General features: G+C 42.6%; 2 protein-coding genes across 3 annotated transcripts; one reads left to right on the top strand and one right to left on the bottom strand.

Moving 5' to 3' along the window:
- Positions 1-2,652: 2,652 nt before the first annotated feature.
- Positions 2,653-9,350, top strand: cyp11a1.2 (cytochrome P450 family 11 subfamily A member 1, tandem duplicate 2). The gene is made up of 9 exons (XM_023817101.2): positions 2,653-2,917; positions 4,417-4,572; positions 4,814-5,013; positions 5,200-5,403; positions 6,342-6,502; positions 6,672-6,838; positions 8,515-8,593; positions 8,710-8,901; positions 9,111-9,350. The coding sequence occupies exons 1-9, from the start codon at positions 2,682-2,684 to the stop codon at positions 9,231-9,233; spliced, it is 1,518 nt and encodes a 505-aa protein (XP_023672869.2). The 5' UTR covers positions 2,653-2,681; the 3' UTR covers positions 9,234-9,350.
- Positions 9,351-9,380: 30 nt separating this feature from the next.
- ccdc33 (coiled-coil domain containing 33) lies at positions 9,381-18,087 on the bottom strand. Of its 2 annotated transcripts, none has more exons than XM_072698357.1 (11): positions 17,960-18,087; positions 16,564-16,736; positions 16,006-16,054; positions 14,736-14,931; positions 12,975-13,063; positions 12,764-12,892; positions 12,107-12,191; positions 11,708-11,826; positions 10,385-10,474; positions 10,069-10,182; positions 9,381-9,647 (listed from the first exon to the last, which is right to left on the bottom strand). In XM_072698357.1, exons 1-11 carry the CDS (start codon positions 17,999-18,001, stop codon positions 9,591-9,593), a joined length of 1,143 nt encoding a protein of 380 aa, XP_072554458.1. In that variant the 5' UTR covers positions 18,002-18,087; the 3' UTR covers positions 9,381-9,590. The 2 variants fall into 2 exon arrangements, with proteins under 2 accessions (XP_072554458.1, XP_023672871.2); XM_023817103.2 differs by having other exon boundaries at positions 12,764-12,895.
- Between the last annotated feature and the right edge of the window lie 514 nt (positions 18,088-18,601).

Below are 18,601 nucleotides of genomic sequence, written 5' to 3' on the forward strand. Positions count from 1 at the left end.
TGGACATGTGTTGACCCCTGATACTTTCCAACATGACTTCAGCCTTCTGCGCTGAATCACTTGGAGGGCATTTAATTAATGTCTCCTCCCCTAGTTCAGGTGCCCAAATGGCACAGCCTGTCCAGTACTGGCCATCCTCCCAGTACCTGGAACCATCAACATACAACTGCATGTCATCAGTTTTTCCAGAAAATCTAAAAATTCTCTTTGGATTTGTGTTTCTTACTTCCCCACAGTCATGTGGCTCTCCATCGTACACGAGTTTGGAAGACAATGGGAAGGTAGGTATTTCACTTTGATGGGCCGGCTGTTAATCTCTTTTGCCGTTACCACTCCAGTACCAACCCCAATTAACTCTGTTGTTTTACCAGTGGTGGGAAAATCCAAATGAGTGAGGGTGATTGCAGCTCCTGTGTCTACTAACCATTTGTTACAGCGGCCTCTAACTGCAACTTCAACACTAGGTCTGCCAAATCTATCAGATTTCAAATCACTCCTTGGATTTGACACCCGAGTCAGTCTGAGCATCACCCTGTGCCATCAGTTGTTTGATTTCATTTAGCAGTCTATTCATATCTTCGTATGTCATAGACGGAGCTGATGGAGTTGATCCCGGCTTATCCCTGGATCCCTCTGCTCCCTGTACTCTTGGTTTAGGCCGATATCCTGACTGGAACCCCTTATTCTCTCCCAGACTTCCCCCATGATCATAATTTGCTAACATTGTCTGTATTCAAATGATCAACCAAGAACATTGGGGCATCTTTACTACTTTCCTTTACATGGACGACGTACGTATCTGAATTTCAAGTAATCAATCCACCTCATATGGGGGGCAGTGGACAGTGAACAATGCTTATTGATCTAAGCAATTTACATACTACGTGGGCGACGTAATCGTCCATGAGTTCATCCCATTATATAAGTGATGTTACACTTATATAATTCCTTGGTAAGACCCCACCTAGAATACTGTGTGCAGGTTTGGTCACCATACCTCAAGAAGGACATTGCTGCCTTAGAAAAGGTGCAACGAAGAGCTACGAGAATGATTCCTGGTCTTAGAGGAATGTCTTACGAGGAGAGGTTAGCGGAACTGAATCTGTTCAGCCTTGAGCAAAGGAGGCTAAGGGGGGATATGATTCAGGTCTATAAGATTCTAACGGGTCTGGATGCCGTTCAGCCAAATGACTATTTCAATATTAGTCTAAATACTAGAACTCGTGGCCATAAGTGGAAATTAGCGGGAGAACATTTTAAAACAAATTTGAGGAAGCACTTCTTTACACAGCGTGTAGTCAGAGTATGGAATAGTCTTCCTGCTATTGTAGTGGAAGCTAAAACCATGGGTTCCTTTAAATCAGAGCTAGATAAGATTTTAACAACTCTGAGCTATTAGCTAAGTTCTCCCCAAACGAGCTTGATGGGCCGAATGGCCTCCTCTCGTTTGTAAATTTCTTATGTTCTTATGTTCTTATGTTCCTAATACAATCACCAGTAATTTTTTGTTGTGGTTTCATTGCAGACTGAAGGATACTTCCCCAAGCCCTAACCCTCTCAAGGCTAGTGTGTGTTTAGCTTGTCTGTTTACTGTACATGGCTACTCAATCGCTGACGGAGGGATTGTCCTTCCATGTCTGTTTGGGGAGAAAACACTCCAGTGCCAAGGTCTCTCTGCTTCCTAGTCTGTCCGGCCTTGTTCATCCTTATCTCAGAAAGATTTTCCCTGCAGGTGCAAAGGGATGGTAGTATAAATCTAGAAGTTCATTACCTAAATTTTATCTGGGACAGTTAATATCTAGCTCTCAAGTAATTATACGAAAAATATGACTAGCTGTTTTGTCAAAAGTCAGCTCTTTGTTGAATTTTTATGTTACTCTACTAACAGTCTACACCATAACCAGTTTCTGTTTAAAAATTACAATAATTCTGAGGCCATCTGCCTTGTTCTGCTAATCACTGAAACACTTACCACAACATTTACCTCTTCTTACATTGCACTGCTGTTTGTCCTGTTGTCCCCCATACATCCAACCCTTTGCTGAAGAATTTCACTTGAAATACACAAACTTGGAAAACTGGGAAAAAAAACACAAAGAATGCTGAGTGCAGAGTGAGTGTGCCACTAGTAACATTTTCCAGTTATAACCCATGGAACAGTGAAAGAATAATGATGAAGTTTTATTTTTTCCCGACGGAAAATTGGGTAGCTTTTGCATATGGCATAATTTTTTTAGCAAGTAATAGGAAATAGTTTAAATCTTCTTGTTGGTGTCAAACAATGATATTATGTCAAGTCTGCCAGCTTAGCAATTTCAAAACCTCCACCCTAGTATTTGCAGTAATCATCTAATATACCAGTTTATTTGTTGACTCAAGCAGTAGCACACCATGATTGGCTAATTAATAGATCATTGTTAATGATATAATTGAGGTAAAGTGAACTGTTGGTGAATTTTAAGGAAGAAATGGAATGGCTGAGGTGCTCCTGAGGAGAGGTTTGGGAACCCAAGTCTAGGCAGCCAATGACATATCAGTTCTATTTCTGAGAACCAATACAGTTGCTGCAGGGGTTGTCTAACCCTGGTGGGGGGGGGGATATGCTGTATATGAGGAGCAGAGCAGAAGTCCAGGACACAGAGGTGGCCATGATAGGAAGGTGGCGTGCCCGTTGCAGCTCCATGGCCCCGTGCCAGGCGCTCACATCTATGATGAACACCCACTGCAGTTGCCACAGTGACAGCACGTCCGCGTTGACCCATGGCACATACCCAGATGCTGTCAGACCCTTCAGTGACATCCCTGGGCTGTGGAACAATCAGCTGGCCAACCTGTACACCTTCTGGAAGACAGACGGGTTCAGGAACGTGCATCGGATGATGGTGCACAACTTCAACATCTTTGGGCCCATTTATCGGTAAGAAATGTTCAGTAATGACACATTTAATGTTGGTGAATATATATATTGTTGTTATTGATCATTTTAAGGGAGAATCTTGCTTTTACTTGTGTACACTTTTTAATTGATACATGCAGAGGTGGGTGGTAACAGCTACATTTATTCTTAGAGTTACTTAAAATTTTGTGAAATATTGTACGTTTCATTTTACTTGCTCAGCTACATATTGCTTATTTAGTACAGGGTCAGTAAGGCTGGACCATATCCTTGGCCCAAGGACTAAGGCAGGGCCCACCAGACTATCTGAGGGTACATACCAACTGGGGATCCTGCACCATGAACACACTTCTGATAATCTTGGATCAGAAAAGAAACCTACTTTTAGATTGTTGCCCAAACTAAAATGGTCCATTGCAGTGATCCATTCCGTGGTTTAGGACACGCATTCCTGCTTATAGGTCAAAGCTTTTTAACTTACCTTCAGCTATTAAAAATTGAAATATATCAATAGTGTCATATCAATAATATGATACTTGTTTGATGCCTCTTGTAAAGGAAAAAAATTGAACTATTAGCCTTCTGGCTACAATGCATTTAGTGAAGTCGGCTCTGTCTGTGATTATGTTTATTTGCTTCCCCTGTGTTTTTTTCTATTTAATACTGTGTGTACATAAGTGCTGAATGATAAATAGTTCCAGCAGCATCATTGCGATGTGCACGTGCATAATCATATCGCATTTGTCGGCACTTCTTTCTGTCTTAACACAACTCATGACAACACCAACTTACTAGACACATGTTATTGTTAGATAAGTTCCATTTGTCAAAGGTCTATTTTGGGTAATTTCAGCTCCTTTTTGGTTTTATAAATATCGCAGTATTACTCGATGTGATATTGTAATGTCATAATTGTGCAGCCCAAAAGACATATTTATCTATGTAATGCATTCTACCATATGATACAAACAAGGTGGGTAAACAACATCCACTTCAATAATACCATACTCATGAACAGAGAAGTACATAAGAAGTGCTCCTGCAACAGCATTTTCAAAGCACTTGGAATTACAGATGTGTGTGATATCTAGTTGAATGGCTAGATCATCGCTTCAGTTCTCAAACATATACTCAAGCGCACCTCAGCCATTCTACATAATTGTTAATTAAAAAGTGAGCTGGTGGTGAAATTTAATTCAACTAATTCATTGATTGATGGAAATTGGTTGAACTGATTGATCAGTTGATTGATTTGTTAAAAACATCAATGAGATTGATTAGCTATATGAGGTGTGACAGTGGTCGAGTCAAAAAACTCACGGGTGTATTGGATGGTTGCTGCAAACACTGATACGGATAGGCTAACACACTTTCACAGGCATAATAGCATATTTTTATACTAACATGAAGACCATTTAAATATTTTCTTTGGCTGCCTAAGACTTTTGCAACGGTATTGTAAATGGGCGTTGTCTTCTTCCCAGTGATAATTAAAGTTTCTGGTTGTCTTACTTTTGCAGGGAGAAAATTGGCTATTATGAGAGTGTGAACATTATCAAGCCGGAGGATGCAGCCATTCTGTTCAGAGCAGAAGGCCACTACCCCAAGAGACTGAAAATGGAGCCGTGGACTGCATACCGAGACTACAGAAACCGCAAATATGGAGTCCTTCTCAAGTAATCAAGGGTCATTTTTGCAGCATGTAACACTCCTTCCATTTTTTTGAGTTATATGGAATGGTGTATAATGCAGGAATATTAAATTAAATCAAGGCTCTTGGACTTGGTCCTTGTTTCTGATTTTGTATCTTATCTGGTCGTGATTGCACCCCTGTGATTGCCCCCCTGAATCTGTTTGGGGCTACCTGCCATTTCTAGGAGTTCTCTCTAGTAAAGGTATAACTGCTGCTCTTCCCAGGGAAGGAGAGGACTGGAAGTCCAGCCGAATCATTCTGAACAAAGAGGTCATCGCCCCAAATATGCTTGGGAATTTTGTGCCATTGTTGGATGAGGTTGGCCAAGACTTTGTGTCAAGGGTTCATAAGAAGATCGAGAGGAGTGGACAGGACAAGTGGACCACAGATCTCTCCCATGAGCTCTTCAAATATGCCCTAGAATGTGAGACATGCTTGTACGTCATGGCAGTGAGTGGGATCACAAAGTACTGTAGTAACAGCCCATTACTGTTAATTTAGACACAGGTTAAGTGCAACCACCTATTGCTTAGTATTTGTATTTGTATCCAGTTCCAATCATTATCCAGTGACCTTTCTTCCCTTGGCTCTCCCATTCTGCACTGTTCAGCGGTAGGATCCGTACTTTATGGAGAGCGGCTGGGGCTGCTGCTAGACTACATCGACCCTGAAGCCCAGCGCTTCATCCACTGCATCACTCTTATGTTCCAAAGCACATTGCCCATGCTGTATATCCCCCCTGGTCTGCTGCGGCTGCTGAGGGCTACGCCATGGAAAGAGCATGTGGAAGCTTGGGATGGGATCTTCAGCCACGGTAAGGTTTCAGCCTGGCCATATGGACTAAGGGCACTTTTCCACTGCAATCAAGTACTGTACTTTTGGCACAGTACTTTCAGTACCTTCCCTTTTCCATTGACTTCCGGTTAAGTACCAGTACCAAAAGTTACAGTACCTAAAGTACCAAATTAGCAGGGATACTTTTTTGATAGTTCAGTACTTTGGAATGGGACTTGCAAATGTGTTTATTGTTGATTGGTTATGCAAATAACCTGCCTCTGAAATGCAATACAACTGCTGTCTTGAAAAAAGTTGCAAACTCAGAAAACAATGGTAAACTAAGTACCTCGTAAAAACAAATAAATAAATAAAAAGTAATAATGTACGCATGTAATTGGGATGTGGTCAGAAGAACCAGAAAATTTGCATGGCATGACATGAAATGAAGGTATTTGTTATACTAGGGCTGCACAAAATTGGAAAAAAAGAGTCAGATATCACAGTATGATTTTGTTGCGATAAATACTGGGATATTTATTAAGCAAAAAAAAAGTGTCACTCTTACTAGTCCGTGCCCTTCCCTGGTTTAGTACTCTCAATTTGACCCCTTGCAGTCTGGTTTATTTCCTGTCCCTGTTTTGTTTAGTTCTCCTTCAATAAACCCCCTTTTCAGTTCAAAAAACGCCTTCCCTCAAGTCCTTTTTCTCCAACATCATGATACCCAGCTGACATTCAGCAGTGGTACCAGTTTTTAAGCAAGTGGAAAACCAACACCTCGAAGTACCATACTTACTTTTTTAAGTACTTAAAGTATGGTACCTGGTGCAGTGGAAAAGCACCCTAAATATCTGTTTCCATGGAGGCAGTATTCATGCATCACGACGAGCAGCAATGTGCAAGTGCAAACAACATAAATGAGGAGGCCCTGAAGTTGTAGCCAAACCACAGAAACGTGTGTCTGCGTTGGTGATACAGCGGATTATTGCATCCAGAAGACCTACCGGCGGCTGCGCCAGGAGTCCAGCATGAAAGGAAAGTACCCTGGGGTGCTGGCCAGCCTCCTGCTGATGGACAAACTGTCTATTGAAGACATTAAAGCCAGTATCACAGAACTGATGGCTGGGGGTGTGGACACGGTAACTATCTTCTATGCACTGTCCCAAACACCAGGCATGCACAGTGTATTGGACGCTGGCTCCAGGCATTACATTCACCTGGGGGGGTAGGTCACCTATGGGGTCAGGTCATTCTATTATAACAGTATTGGTGGAGCTGTGAATATTGAACTGTTGGCCTGGGTTGCAGACTTCTATCACTCTGTTGTGGACGTTGTACGAGTTGGCTCGGCACCCAGACCTGCAGGAGGAACTACGGGCCGAGATAGCAGCGGCAAGGACCTCCACGCAGGGGGACATGGTGCAGATGCTGAAAAGGGTGCCGTTAGTCAAAGGTGCCATCAAGGAAACACTGAGGTATACCTAGCCGACAGTCCGCCAGAGAAGGCAGAACATGGCCACGCTGAACACAGCTGACTCCAGCTCACTCTTAATGCCATTTTAAACCAGTATTACTGGAAGAACAACTTGGTGTAATGCTATTTCTGTATAGCCGCACACTTAAAAGCTGTTTATTCCGTTTATACAATGGCTAGCTAACAAAAAAGTAATAGAATAAATATCACAGTTCATTTTTCAGAAGAAAATTATTTCAGTCAGCATTTAATAAGGTTCCAGTGTACTCTTAAAAGTATAGTCCCTATAATGATAGAACATCTGGTCAGGCTACTCCTTGGAATGGCAAGTTCGTTAAGTTATCATAGAAACTGTCAACAAGTGCTTGCGTTTTGAAAACCAAGGGAAATTCTTGATAAGGGTGACTGATTATTTATGGGTTTCCTTAATAACATGTTTAATAAAACAGAAATATTAGTAAAATGAGCCAAGGAAAGTACCAGCTGCACATTAATATATGTTATAACTAATTAGAGTCCCGGAACTACCTGTGCATTTACGTAAATACAATAATCATCCAAATGGCATGTCTGGATGGATAAGGAAATGGTTACAGTATTTTCTGAAGCTATGGTTATATAAAACCAGGGGTCCCCCGCTAGTTTTCCCTGAGAGCCAAATTGCATCAGCAACACAAAGTTAATGGGTAGCAACACAAAAACCTCTTTCAGATGCGCAGGTAGGTACAGTATGTATGATATATTGTACTTCTATTACGCTGGAGTTTCATTGAATATAATAATTTGGCCCCTCAATTCTGCCCATGAATGTCCCACGCCTGCTATTTTTCTCATGCTCCTCTGGCACAGCCTCCCACACAGTTTAGAACACAAACACATCACCCGCTCCCGATTCAATTCTGCAATAAGCTATACTATAATAACCATTTTTGAATTCAGTACAAAACTCCATGCTGCACATTTTGATGATGTCATTCTGCACTGGTAGCAATTTTTCACTTACTGTTTCGAAGTACCTAAATTTCAGTACCTTCTGCAGGTAGGAAGTACCCTACATTTATAAAGTCTTATTCTATTCAGTGATCCACACCCTTTGCACAAATAAATGTCACTCATCAATTGCTTTTGTTTATGAACCGAGACATTTTCCTCATGGTATGATCTGTGTAGTGAACAGTGAAATACTCACAAGCAGCCAGAAGTCCATGTAGTAAAATTACGGGTACGAACCCCCCCCCCCCCCCCCACTCCAGATTTGTTTGCTCTGGACCAAACACATAGCCAGACAGTAAAAGAACAAGTTAGAATCCCCCACAAACTTTGCGGGACCCCCTGCTTTGGCTGCAGAGCTGCTTAAGACATCACAGGAGACCATTTCTTAGTAAGCCTTTATTGCTGGTAATAATACAGGGAAAATACAAGGACTGGAAACAAAGACAGAAAGTGGGAATAACAGATATTAATCAACAGCACATTACTTCATTGTGCAATTCATCAGTTACAGGTACAGGTAGATGCTGGAAAAAATTCTGCCATCACCAATGACTAGTTAATTCTATGTGGTACGCATATTGAGATGAGGACAGCATTATTGAGCTAAAAGCTACGTGTGTTTCATGATGCATGCTTGACAGTTGCCGTTACACCATTGGATCACAGCTTTCCTTTCCCCTGTAGGTTACATCCTGTGGCTGTGAGTTTACAGAGATACATAACAGAGGACATAGTGATCCAGAATTACCACATTCCAGCTGGGGTAAGGCTCCAGCCCTGCACTGCACACAGGAGCGAGACCATAGGATTCTTCCAGCCTAATTACTCTGGGTTGCCCCAGTTCTGCCAGTTCCACTGAACCCTCTTGCTTCTACACAGACCTTAGTGCAGCTGGGCCTGTATGCCATGGGTAGAGACCACCGCATTTTCCCCTGGCCGGAGCAGTACCTACCCTCACGTTGGCTGTCCCCTGGTGGCCACTACTTCCAGGCCCTGGGCTTCGGCTTTGGACCACGCCAGTGCCTGGGCCGCAGGATCGCAGAGGCCGAGATGCAGATCTTCCTCATCCACGTGAGTCCACGCCTGGCTGCACTTCACTCAGTCCAACACTGTCGATACGCTGTCCTCAGCGTTAACCTGCACTGAGCCTGAAGGCTTCCACTTCCAAACACCCTTATGAAATGTTCACCAGGGCCAGAGAGATATTAACCAGTGCAGGAAGCTGCCTGCTCACAGTGTCACACCGACACTCTCACCACAGCCACGCTCTTCATTTTTAGATGCTTGAAAACTTCCGAATTGAGAAGCAGAGGCAAGTGGAGGTGAGAAGCAGCTTCCAGCTCATTCTGTTGCCAGAAAAGCCCATTTTACTGAGCATACGGCCCCTAGCCAAGCATAAGTAGCCTTGTTCTGCTGGGGAGTTTTGGATTTCGTGTTTAGTTTTTAGTGTGTAACTTGAAGGCTATTAAATAGACATTTAACAACATTGAAAGAGTTATTAAAGCTTTACACCCTCCCCATGTTGTGTTTATTGTGTGGTGGATTTTATATTGTCATGTTCTACATGTAACATCTAATATAATGTCTAATATAATATCTGTTAAAATGTGTCATCTTTGTATTAATCATCCACCTGGAATCACCAATTTCACTGAAATTTCACTTTTTTCTCATAACATTCAGAATGATTTTCTATTTTATCTATATTATTAGATATAATTTTAATAATGTAAGGATTCTGGAAGGAAAGGAGGGGAAGATCATTTCAGATGATGCAAATTCCGTCTACTTCTGGACATCATAGGCTGCGAGGTGGTCTGGAAAACAAGAATATCACTCAAGGCACTGCCATGACCAGAGGCTCTCCTATAGAATTACTGTAATAACTTCATTAATGCTTATAAAATTATGCAGTACTGACCTCCCTATCAGCACATGCAGAAGAAAGCCCTATCATGTTGTCTTTCAATAGCTTTAACCAGTGTGCGAAATACCCGTCAGTATTCAGGGGGGGGGTCCCCCTCTCCCTATTGTTGCACAATACCGATCTTGAGACCCCCTTAAAATTTTGCTTTTGAGGCTTTCAGGGTGTCGGACCCCCCCATATTTCGCACACTGGGTTTAACCTAACTTAAAATAGTATTCCCATGATATTTACAAAGGCTTGGGGTTAAAATGTATACTCTTCATATTCAGCTTAATTTCTCAAAAATTCCAGGGGTGAGATACAACACTGACCAAAAGAGAATCACGGAGGGTCGTGGCCTTGTGAGCAAAGCCATGGGAGTGTTCACTCAGTCTTGTCAAGAGTTCCTCTTTTTCTCTGCCCCACTTCTGTGAATTTTCTTCCAGCTGAAAGATGGAAGATAGTTAGACACATGCACTGCATAGTGCTTAGTGGGCATTTTTAGGAAAACACGACGCCATCACTGCAGCGCTGTCCTTGTTATGAAGAAACCAATCCTTCCTAGGAGGTGCCCTGTCATGTCTTAGCCTCTAGGTGGGACCCTGCACTGGCTGCAGTGGCGCTCAAGCTGGCATGTAGGAAGCCTACCTGAATCTCCAGGGTGCTGACCTGAGTCTGTGCCCTCTCCAGCTGAACCAGCAGGGCCAGTTTTTCACTGCCACTGAAGGGCTCAGGAACCTAAGAGGGGTCGAGGTGCTGGTGTGACTTGGCTGCCAGCCAGAGTCTGGAGGACATCGCGCACAGTTCTGTAGTTAATTTAATGTACTTCACTGCTGACAGAAACTTGTGACCCAAGACATTCACTCACTAGTTCACTTGTTCTAGTGATGTGACAATAAAAGTGATTTGACTTGATACATCATATTAAAAACAACCAGCAGTATTAAGTAAAACATTCATTTTAATGAATTGAAACCAAAATTATGGTTATAAGAGTTCTTCCGAGTTAAAAAGTTAATTGGCAAGCAGTTTTAATTAGGAACACCTTCGCAATAACATAAAACACCAAACATTCGTGTGTAGTATACCTTTGGCAGCCAGTGACTATAATTGCAATTAAGAGCCTAATGGCAAGAACAGAACTGAAAGTCAGCCAAAAAAGTAAATAAAAGGTTAATAAAAAGAAAATGTCTGTGCAGAAGATATGTGCAGATTTATCAGTGGACTTCTGTTACGAAACCAATACATTTGCAACAGTTTTTAACAGAATTAAGCAAACATCACAAGACTGAGACTCTCACCTCTCCCATCTCACTGTGCATGCGATACACAGACAGGTGGGAGTAGGCGCTTGGCAGCCAATCAGCAGGCAGCACCTCTGGGGCAACTGGGGGCTTCAGGGCCTTGATGACATCAGTCCACCCAGGACTTGAACCAGCAACCTTCTGATCACAGGTATAGAGTCCTAACCCTAATTCTATTCAATTTCAATTTATTTTTATATAGCGCCTTTCACCATAGAGTTGCCCCAAGGCCCTTTACATGGGTGTGTTGTGATACATCATACATAATACAAAAACAGGAAAAAGGAAGACAAAGGAAAGAAAGACGGAAAGAAACAAAGAAAAAACCAGATGACAATGGAAGAGAGGAATCAAAAACTCCCAAGAAGGGAAAAAAAACAAAACAAGCGGACTTGCTTGTTAAAAACAAGGTGTAACCCTAACTCAGAGAGGCAAGAGCAGGCTTGGGGGGGCAGTCAGCATGCAGCACCCCTCAGTCTATTGGTTTCAGGGCCGTGATTCTGACAGTCTGCCCCAGGACTTGAACCAGCAACCTGATCCCAGGTGCAGAGTCACACACTGTGACCAAACAGTCTAATTAATATATTAATTTCACATCTTAATCATAACAAACATTTTAAACCTGGCCTGGACGTTTAGTAGATATAAGTGTGTTCAGAAGTTCTACCTGCAGTGGCAGCTGGATGGTCACTGGCTGCTTCTGCAGCTTCTCCAGCTCCGCCCTCAGGCGGGCGTTCTCTGCTGCCAGGGCCAGCTCCACCTCCCACCCCCTGTGCTTGTGCTCACCTGTGGGCAGCAGTGTCTCAGCCCCGATACTGTTACACATCCTCATTAGCCACACTGACCTGAAACAGGTGGCCAGAGGGCCTTCCTCACGTTCACTGGCACATGGAAGCATGTGTCATTGTTTGGCAGTCAGCGGTTCAGACCCCACCCCATCCCACCCCACTGCAAAACGTCCCAGGGTAGCCATGTGTCTCATGACAATTAATTAGCCCCCACAAGGGAGAGATGTTTTTTTAAATGTTTTGATCTTAGCAGGGTGTGTACTGAAAATAGTTCCCACCTGTTTGTTTTTTCACATGGCTAGCCTTGTCATTAGCTCTTTCAGACAGTTTGCCACTCAGAGCTTGCTCCATCTTTTCAATGACCTACACCACAAAAAAAGCATTTCATCCTGTGATTCACAGAAAGGCTATACGAATAGTGTGATAGTACACAGCAACTTATCTATATGCAGTGCCTTAAACAATAGTAAAGCCTTGGGAATGCTTGCAAATATTCTGGATTGCAGATGATGCAAACAGATTTCATTCTGTGACTTTATTATTGCAACCTCGCACACTAAAACAGAATAGTTATCAGAAAATGGATAATTTGTCTGTAGTAGTCAATAAATTAGTAACAAAGGCTAATACTGAAAAATTATGCTGCATAAGTATTCAGGCTGTGTGCAAGTTGAAATAAAATCACTGCCCCCACTTAACCCCATCCAGCTGTACATATATTAACACTGTAACTGCACTGTAAGTCACCGTGAATGTTTAATTAGCAGCATCTACAGTGCAGAGCTTACATGTCTGCATACTCTGGGAATATACAATGAGACAGAATCAGGAGCCACACCCTGCATAATGAGCGTATTGTCAGACTGCACAATCAGGCTGTGTATGCCTGTTGAGAGGCAGGATAATGAAAGGACTGTGCGGGGAGCATACAGTACCTTCTCCTGCTGCCGGACTGTCGCTTCTAGGTCCACCATTCTGGCCAGCCGGCCTTGATATTGCTGCATGACAGTCTGCTGCTGCTGGTGGGCCCTCTGTAGCTGTTGCAGCATCTTCTCACAGTCATTCTTCTGGGGTGAAAGAGTATCGCCATGCTATAGAAAAAGCATCATGGTCCAATGGACAGTCAGGAGTCCCGCCGGCTCTCACCCTGATGAGCTCGTTCTGCAGCTGCTGAATCTTGTCCCTTTGCACTGCAGATTGGTCTCTTTCACTGACTAATTTAAACTTCAGGGAGGCTGCGAGAAACAGCAGGAAAAGTAGCAGCAATGCCTGTCCTGCATTTTTTTGGCCTTATGCAAGTAGAAATAACTAAATGGAAAAGATTATGTTTCCAGAATCAAAAACCCTTTCCCAACATTCAGACAGAATGCGGTATATCATACGTATGTCTACAAAGTACTGTCCAAGTTTCCTGCAGCAAGCATCTTGCCTATATTCAGGAACACTGAGAAAGAAAATGAATCTGCTGTCTTACTAAAAATTTGTATTATTACTTCAAAAATATCCTGAATCATAGAATGGCTGATTGGGATTATATAATACTTTCTCAGTACCTCAGTTATTATTTTTATTTGTCATTATTACCCCACAGCTCTGAACAGGGCAAGCTGTTACAGAAAATGAATGGATGGATGGATGGTCATTATTATTAATTGATATTAATTCTTTTATCATTTTTCTTGTTTTAGTTGAGGTGATGTCTTTGTTCAGTAAATCTCTATTATAATATGCTTTCACAGCCAGAATAATCTTTTTAAAGTCTTTCTATTAATTGTTCCCTTATCCTTCCCATATTCCAAGGTACTTTTGATGCTATACAAAGTTATACATGTTAACCTTAATACTGCATTCTCGGTGTGGATTATAGCTATCTGCACAAGGAAGCATGAAATAATCACTATTCTTGGATACCTCCCTTGGAGTGAATGTTGTATCTGCAATATACATACTGTGTGTTTATGCCTCACATCCTGTAATTCTGCATGGAAAGGTGGGAAAAAACCCGTTTGCTTTCAGGAATACACTGAGCCGTCTCAGATGGCACTATGTGAAGGTTGTGTTCTGGCCTTTTAGGAGATAAGAGTTTAATCTCGTAGCATTTAGCATTCCGAAAAATGAGGTTATGTTTGAATGTGTGCTGGGAGTGCAGAGAAATATGCAAGAATGTCATAAAACCCACAGAACGGACAGGAATTATTGCCCTAACAAGGCATCAGACTTGTAAAGAGGTGAGAATTATTTTATAATATTCCAAACCCTTATAAAACTGAATTGGCACTAGTTTAGAATAATGAAACTTCTTACAAAATAGTAGCATTGATTTGGCTGACAGTTTCATCCAAAGTGACAGTTTCGGCAAACAGAGCCAGACAGTCCCTAAAACAACTGGGGATTAAGGGCCTTGCTTAGGAGCCTAAGGGTGAAATTACTCTGCCGACCCTGGGATTTGCGTCAGTGACCTTCTTCTCAGAAGCTCAGTGTCCGAACACACTGAGCCACACGACCCTAAAGTTACTAACAGCTGTAATGTATTCAGTCTGCTAAAAACAATAACATAAATAAACTGTTCTCCTAGGTGTGAGTGCGGGAAATAAATCAGCAGGCAAATGAAGGAGCACCTCAGAGACGAGGCAGTGTGCCTCTTCATGGATGTCAGAGGCACCAGCTCGCAGTTTGAGTGCAGGACGGGCTGAGCAGGTCGGCTTGTAGACGAAGAAGCACCTCAGAGATGAGGCAGTGTGCCTCTTTGTGTGCTGAGGCACCAGCTCGCAGTATGAGTGCAGGACGGGCTGAGCAGGTCGGCTTGTAGACGAAGAAGCACCTCAGAGATGAGGCAGTGTGCCTCTTTGTGTGCTGAGGCACCAGCTCCCAGTATGAGTGCAGGGCGGGCTGAGCAGGCAGGCTTACCAATACAGTCGGCGATCTCCTCTTTGGTCATGACGTCGATGTCAGTGTTGAGCGGAGAGCGGCTCAGGTCGTGGTGCAGGCTGAACCGGCTGCGCAGCTGGCTGTTATCAGAGTTCAAGGTGCTGACCTGCCTCCTCAGCGCCAGGATGTCCTCGGCCATTTTATTCATGGCTCTGTGGTAATTCTCCATCTCCTCCTTATTATTGTTATCACATTATTACGCATTGCATTAAATTACACCGAATCATAAACATCATGTTAATCAATTCACAATCACACTGATGTAGCTAAAACCTGACAAAAACTTAAAAATGACACAAAACCAGTGAGGTGCTAAGTCACTGCAGTCACACGATTACTGCAAGCATGTAAATCAAAGTGAATTTTACATATTTCCAGTTTTTACTTTTCAAGACAAGTGTGTCTTTGAAAGTGTATGCTGATCTCTGTAGCCACAGAGGGGGAAGGTGTGTAATCACTACGCAGTATGTCCTTTTAAAACAGGCCTCACCAATTCTTACTGCTAGCAACAAACTATTTCAGATTTGTACCACTAGGGGTCATACATTTCCTAGGTAACATCATAACCATCAATCCCTTGTCCGGGTGAGTATATAGCTATCCATTTTAGCCAAAGCATTCAATCGATTAACCAGTGAATTATTAATTAATTCACTAATTGGACAGAAGCAATCGTTCCAATAATTGAAACTGCCAAATACTAACAGCAGTAGTGTCACATTTTTAGGATTATTTGCTCTTTGCTCATTGAAACATTATTTCATGTGTGTTTAAATGAGCAATTCTTGTGTCACTGATTTAATACATTTGAAACTGCTATTTCCTTCTGAGTGTACACTGACAAAATACATTAATACATTATTTGTTTCACAGATGATGGGTGGTTCACACATGACTTTTTTTAAATGATTGCCAATCTAATCTGCAGATGAGCAGTAATATTACACAAAGCGATGAAGTCACGATTAGCTACCAACGTCTGTCTTGCCCCAAAACTAAAGGCAAAAGAACCAGAATCCAGGACATTTTATGGGATTTCTTTCTTAGTTATTGATGCCTGTGGTTCCCCTGAGTCTCATGAAAGTAAACAGCACTTAACTGAAGGACTTAAAACAGCTGATTACTGTGAGGCTTGTGCGTGGACATGATTGGAGGCCAAGCAGGAGCTGAGTAAGGTGTCCATGCTCCATTACATCTGCTGAAGCACCCCCTGCTGGCCTGGTAGGACAGACACCAACCATGTACTCACCCTGCTCTGATGTTCTGTATCTGCAGCATGTGTGTCGGTTACTGAGGTGCTAAGGGAGAGATGCATGGAATCTGTAACCCTTCTCCATCCACCCTCATTACATTGACTGCTAAAGACTGTCTAAAATATATGCTGAACATGAAGCCAAGTAAGTATTGCCACATTATTAGATCAAATGACTTCAGATGAAGAAATATTCAACAGTAGTGTAAGGTTAAAATGTTAAGATATATATTAGGCTTTAAATCAGGCCCTCTCTGTGGTAAATTGGCAGGATTCTGGGGCCACCTCCGTCCCTTAATCACAATGTATGGCTCATTGGCTCATTGAGAAAGCACAGGCCAGACCCTGCTTCAGCGTCGCCTGAATAATCAGACTCCTGAGAGTAAGAGGATCCGATATTCAGGTCGAAGCAAAGCCAACAGAGCAGCTAATCTAATATACATTAGAACCAAAATGACAGTGACAGTAAACATTACAGTGTCATTTTAAAACAGACCTTGAGGATTAAACTGCAGGAAGTAGAGGCATGAGAAGGTGGGAGAGACTGCTGCCCACCTGGATGTGGCCTCAGGGAGATGTGCCGTGCTCAGGGTACTGTGGCCCGGCTCAGGCTGCTGTCGTGTTGGAGCTTGCAGCATGTCCTGGGTTTGGCCAAAAACATGCACCTTCTCCTGGAGGATCCCAGCCAAGGCATGGAGAGAAGGCAGTCCAAAAACACCACCCTGGACCTGTCAAGTCCATGGACCAATTTGTGAAGTCAGGGATGCTGGGGCACCTTATAACCCAACATTCAGGTTGAGAGCCACACGATATTTGTTGAATTACTAGAGGATGTTAAAATGAGATCAACACCTGGATAATGGAGCACAGATAGCAACACAAAGAGTGATACAGAGTGCTGCTCCCAGGATAATGGGGGACATATAGCGACATAAAGAGTGATACAGAGTGCTGCTCCCAGGATAATGGGGGACATATAGCGACATAAAGAGTGATACAGAGTGCTGCTACCGGAATAATGGGAGACATACAGCACCACAAATAGTGATACAGAGTGCTGCTCCCGGGATAACTGGGGACATATAGCAACACAAAGAGTGATACAGAGTGCTGCTCCCGGGATAACTGGGGACATATAGCAACACAAAGAGTGATACAGAGTGCTACTCCCAGGCTTTATATTTCCTGTCAATCTTTCCTATTGCCAATTATATTCTACGTATAGAAATTAGACAGCAAGCTCACACCAAATAACTTCCTCTGCAGTAGTTTCCAGCCACAAAGCAGGTCCCCATCAGGACCTTAGACCTGACTCAATACCATTCCTTCACGACTTTCATAACAAAGTCCATTATCACCCCCTGTCCAACCTCCCCACTCTGCCCTCCCTCAACATCACCATACTCATCCAATATGCCCTCAAAAAATCTTTTACTTTCAGCTTGCCTACAGTATGCACATAATGTATAGGAACTATTCATAGGTCAGTGACTCATTAATAAATATTTTGTACGGTAAAAATTTTACCCTGTATACACTGCTCTGGGTGTTTTCTATACCCCAGTAACTGCATTACTAACAATCTAGCTCACACGATGCACTGAAGGGAAAAAAGGAATGAAGGCAGCAGGTCCTGGTAGAGAACAGTAACACACCTGGCCATGCAGAATGTTGTTTCAGAAAGATGTGCAATGTATAATAACCTTCTGCTGGACAAATCCCTCTCTGAAGGTCTAGGGAACTTCTATTTGAGGCTCATGGGTTTTGAAAAATGCTCTCATATCTTACACATTGTTGTTGTAAAGTGGGGGTGGGGGGGGAGTTGGTTAACAGGGGGCTGATAATCTGTGGCTCCAACTCATAGATACAAACCCCAAACCCTCAGCTAACAAAAAGCTCAATGAACAAAATGCCACGTCATCCTTAGTCTATACAGCAGCCCATAGCCTACCTTCAGTTCATCCTCAGTGTGAGTCTCCTTGTTTTGCATCATGATGCAGAGCAGACTGAATCTTTGTCATGAAAACCCTTAACTAGTCCAGACAAAGACATTACGAGCTCATGTTCTCAACATGCACGGCTCATGCTCTTGTTGCTACAACACAAGCTTCCCATAGCAACTCTGCTGGCCAATGAAATCACTGCTTCCACTCAAAACAAAAAGAACCTTTTGTAGGAAATTACAAGCTTTTGAAAGGAGATTAAAGAGATACGGCGGCAAACTTAGCATTGTTATTATATCTTAGCATTATCGTTCTTTCTGGACTGTTCTTTCACTGATTTCCTATTGGCTGTTAATTAGTCAATACTTAGTTAAAGATACAGCATTATACATGTTTAATTGTTCCATGAATATCTAACTGATCAAAATTATGACTAAGTATAACTGAAACACACTGATGAAGGTTCCACTGCAAGGTTCCCACTTTGAGCTTTAAGCGTCACACTGGACACACTACCATAGGTGTGTATGGATACCTTCGCTAATCCAATTCCTACCTCATGTGTAACAAATTCCCCTCTCCTCTCATGAATGTCACATGGTCTTTTAGAAATCTATCAATTGTTGTATATGTGTGTGTTATTTGTTTAT

Source organism: Paramormyrops kingsleyae, chromosome 13 (genome assembly GCF_048594095.1).
Source record: "Paramormyrops kingsleyae isolate MSU_618 chromosome 13, PKINGS_0.4, whole genome shotgun sequence".
NCBI classification, from domain to species: domain Eukaryota; kingdom Metazoa; phylum Chordata; class Actinopteri; order Osteoglossiformes; family Mormyridae; genus Paramormyrops; species Paramormyrops kingsleyae.

Coding starts and splice junctions, on each gene's coding strand:
- cyp11a1.2 (XM_023817101.2), top strand. CDS start 2,682: ATGGCCCCGTGCCAGGCGCTCACATCTATGATGAACACCCACTGCAGT. Junction 5,404..6,341: donor GGATGGGATCTTCAGCCACG/GTAAGGTTTCAG, acceptor TTGGTGATACAG/CGGATTATTGCATCCAGAAG. Junction 8,594..8,709: donor ATTACCACATTCCAGCTGGG/GTAAGGCTCCAG, acceptor GCTTCTACACAG/ACCTTAGTGCAGCTGGGCCT.
- ccdc33 (XM_023817103.2), bottom strand. CDS start 18,001: ATGATGCAAAACAAGGAGACTCACACTGAGGATGAACTGAAG. Junction 13,064..14,735: donor GGAGATCGCCGACTGTATTG/GTAAGCCTGCCT, acceptor TGTTTCTCGCAG/CCTCCCTGAAGTTTAAATTA. Junction 12,896..12,974: donor TGCAGAACGAGCTCATCAGG/GTGAGAGCCGGC, acceptor CTTTCACCCCAG/AAGAATGACTGTGAGAAGAT.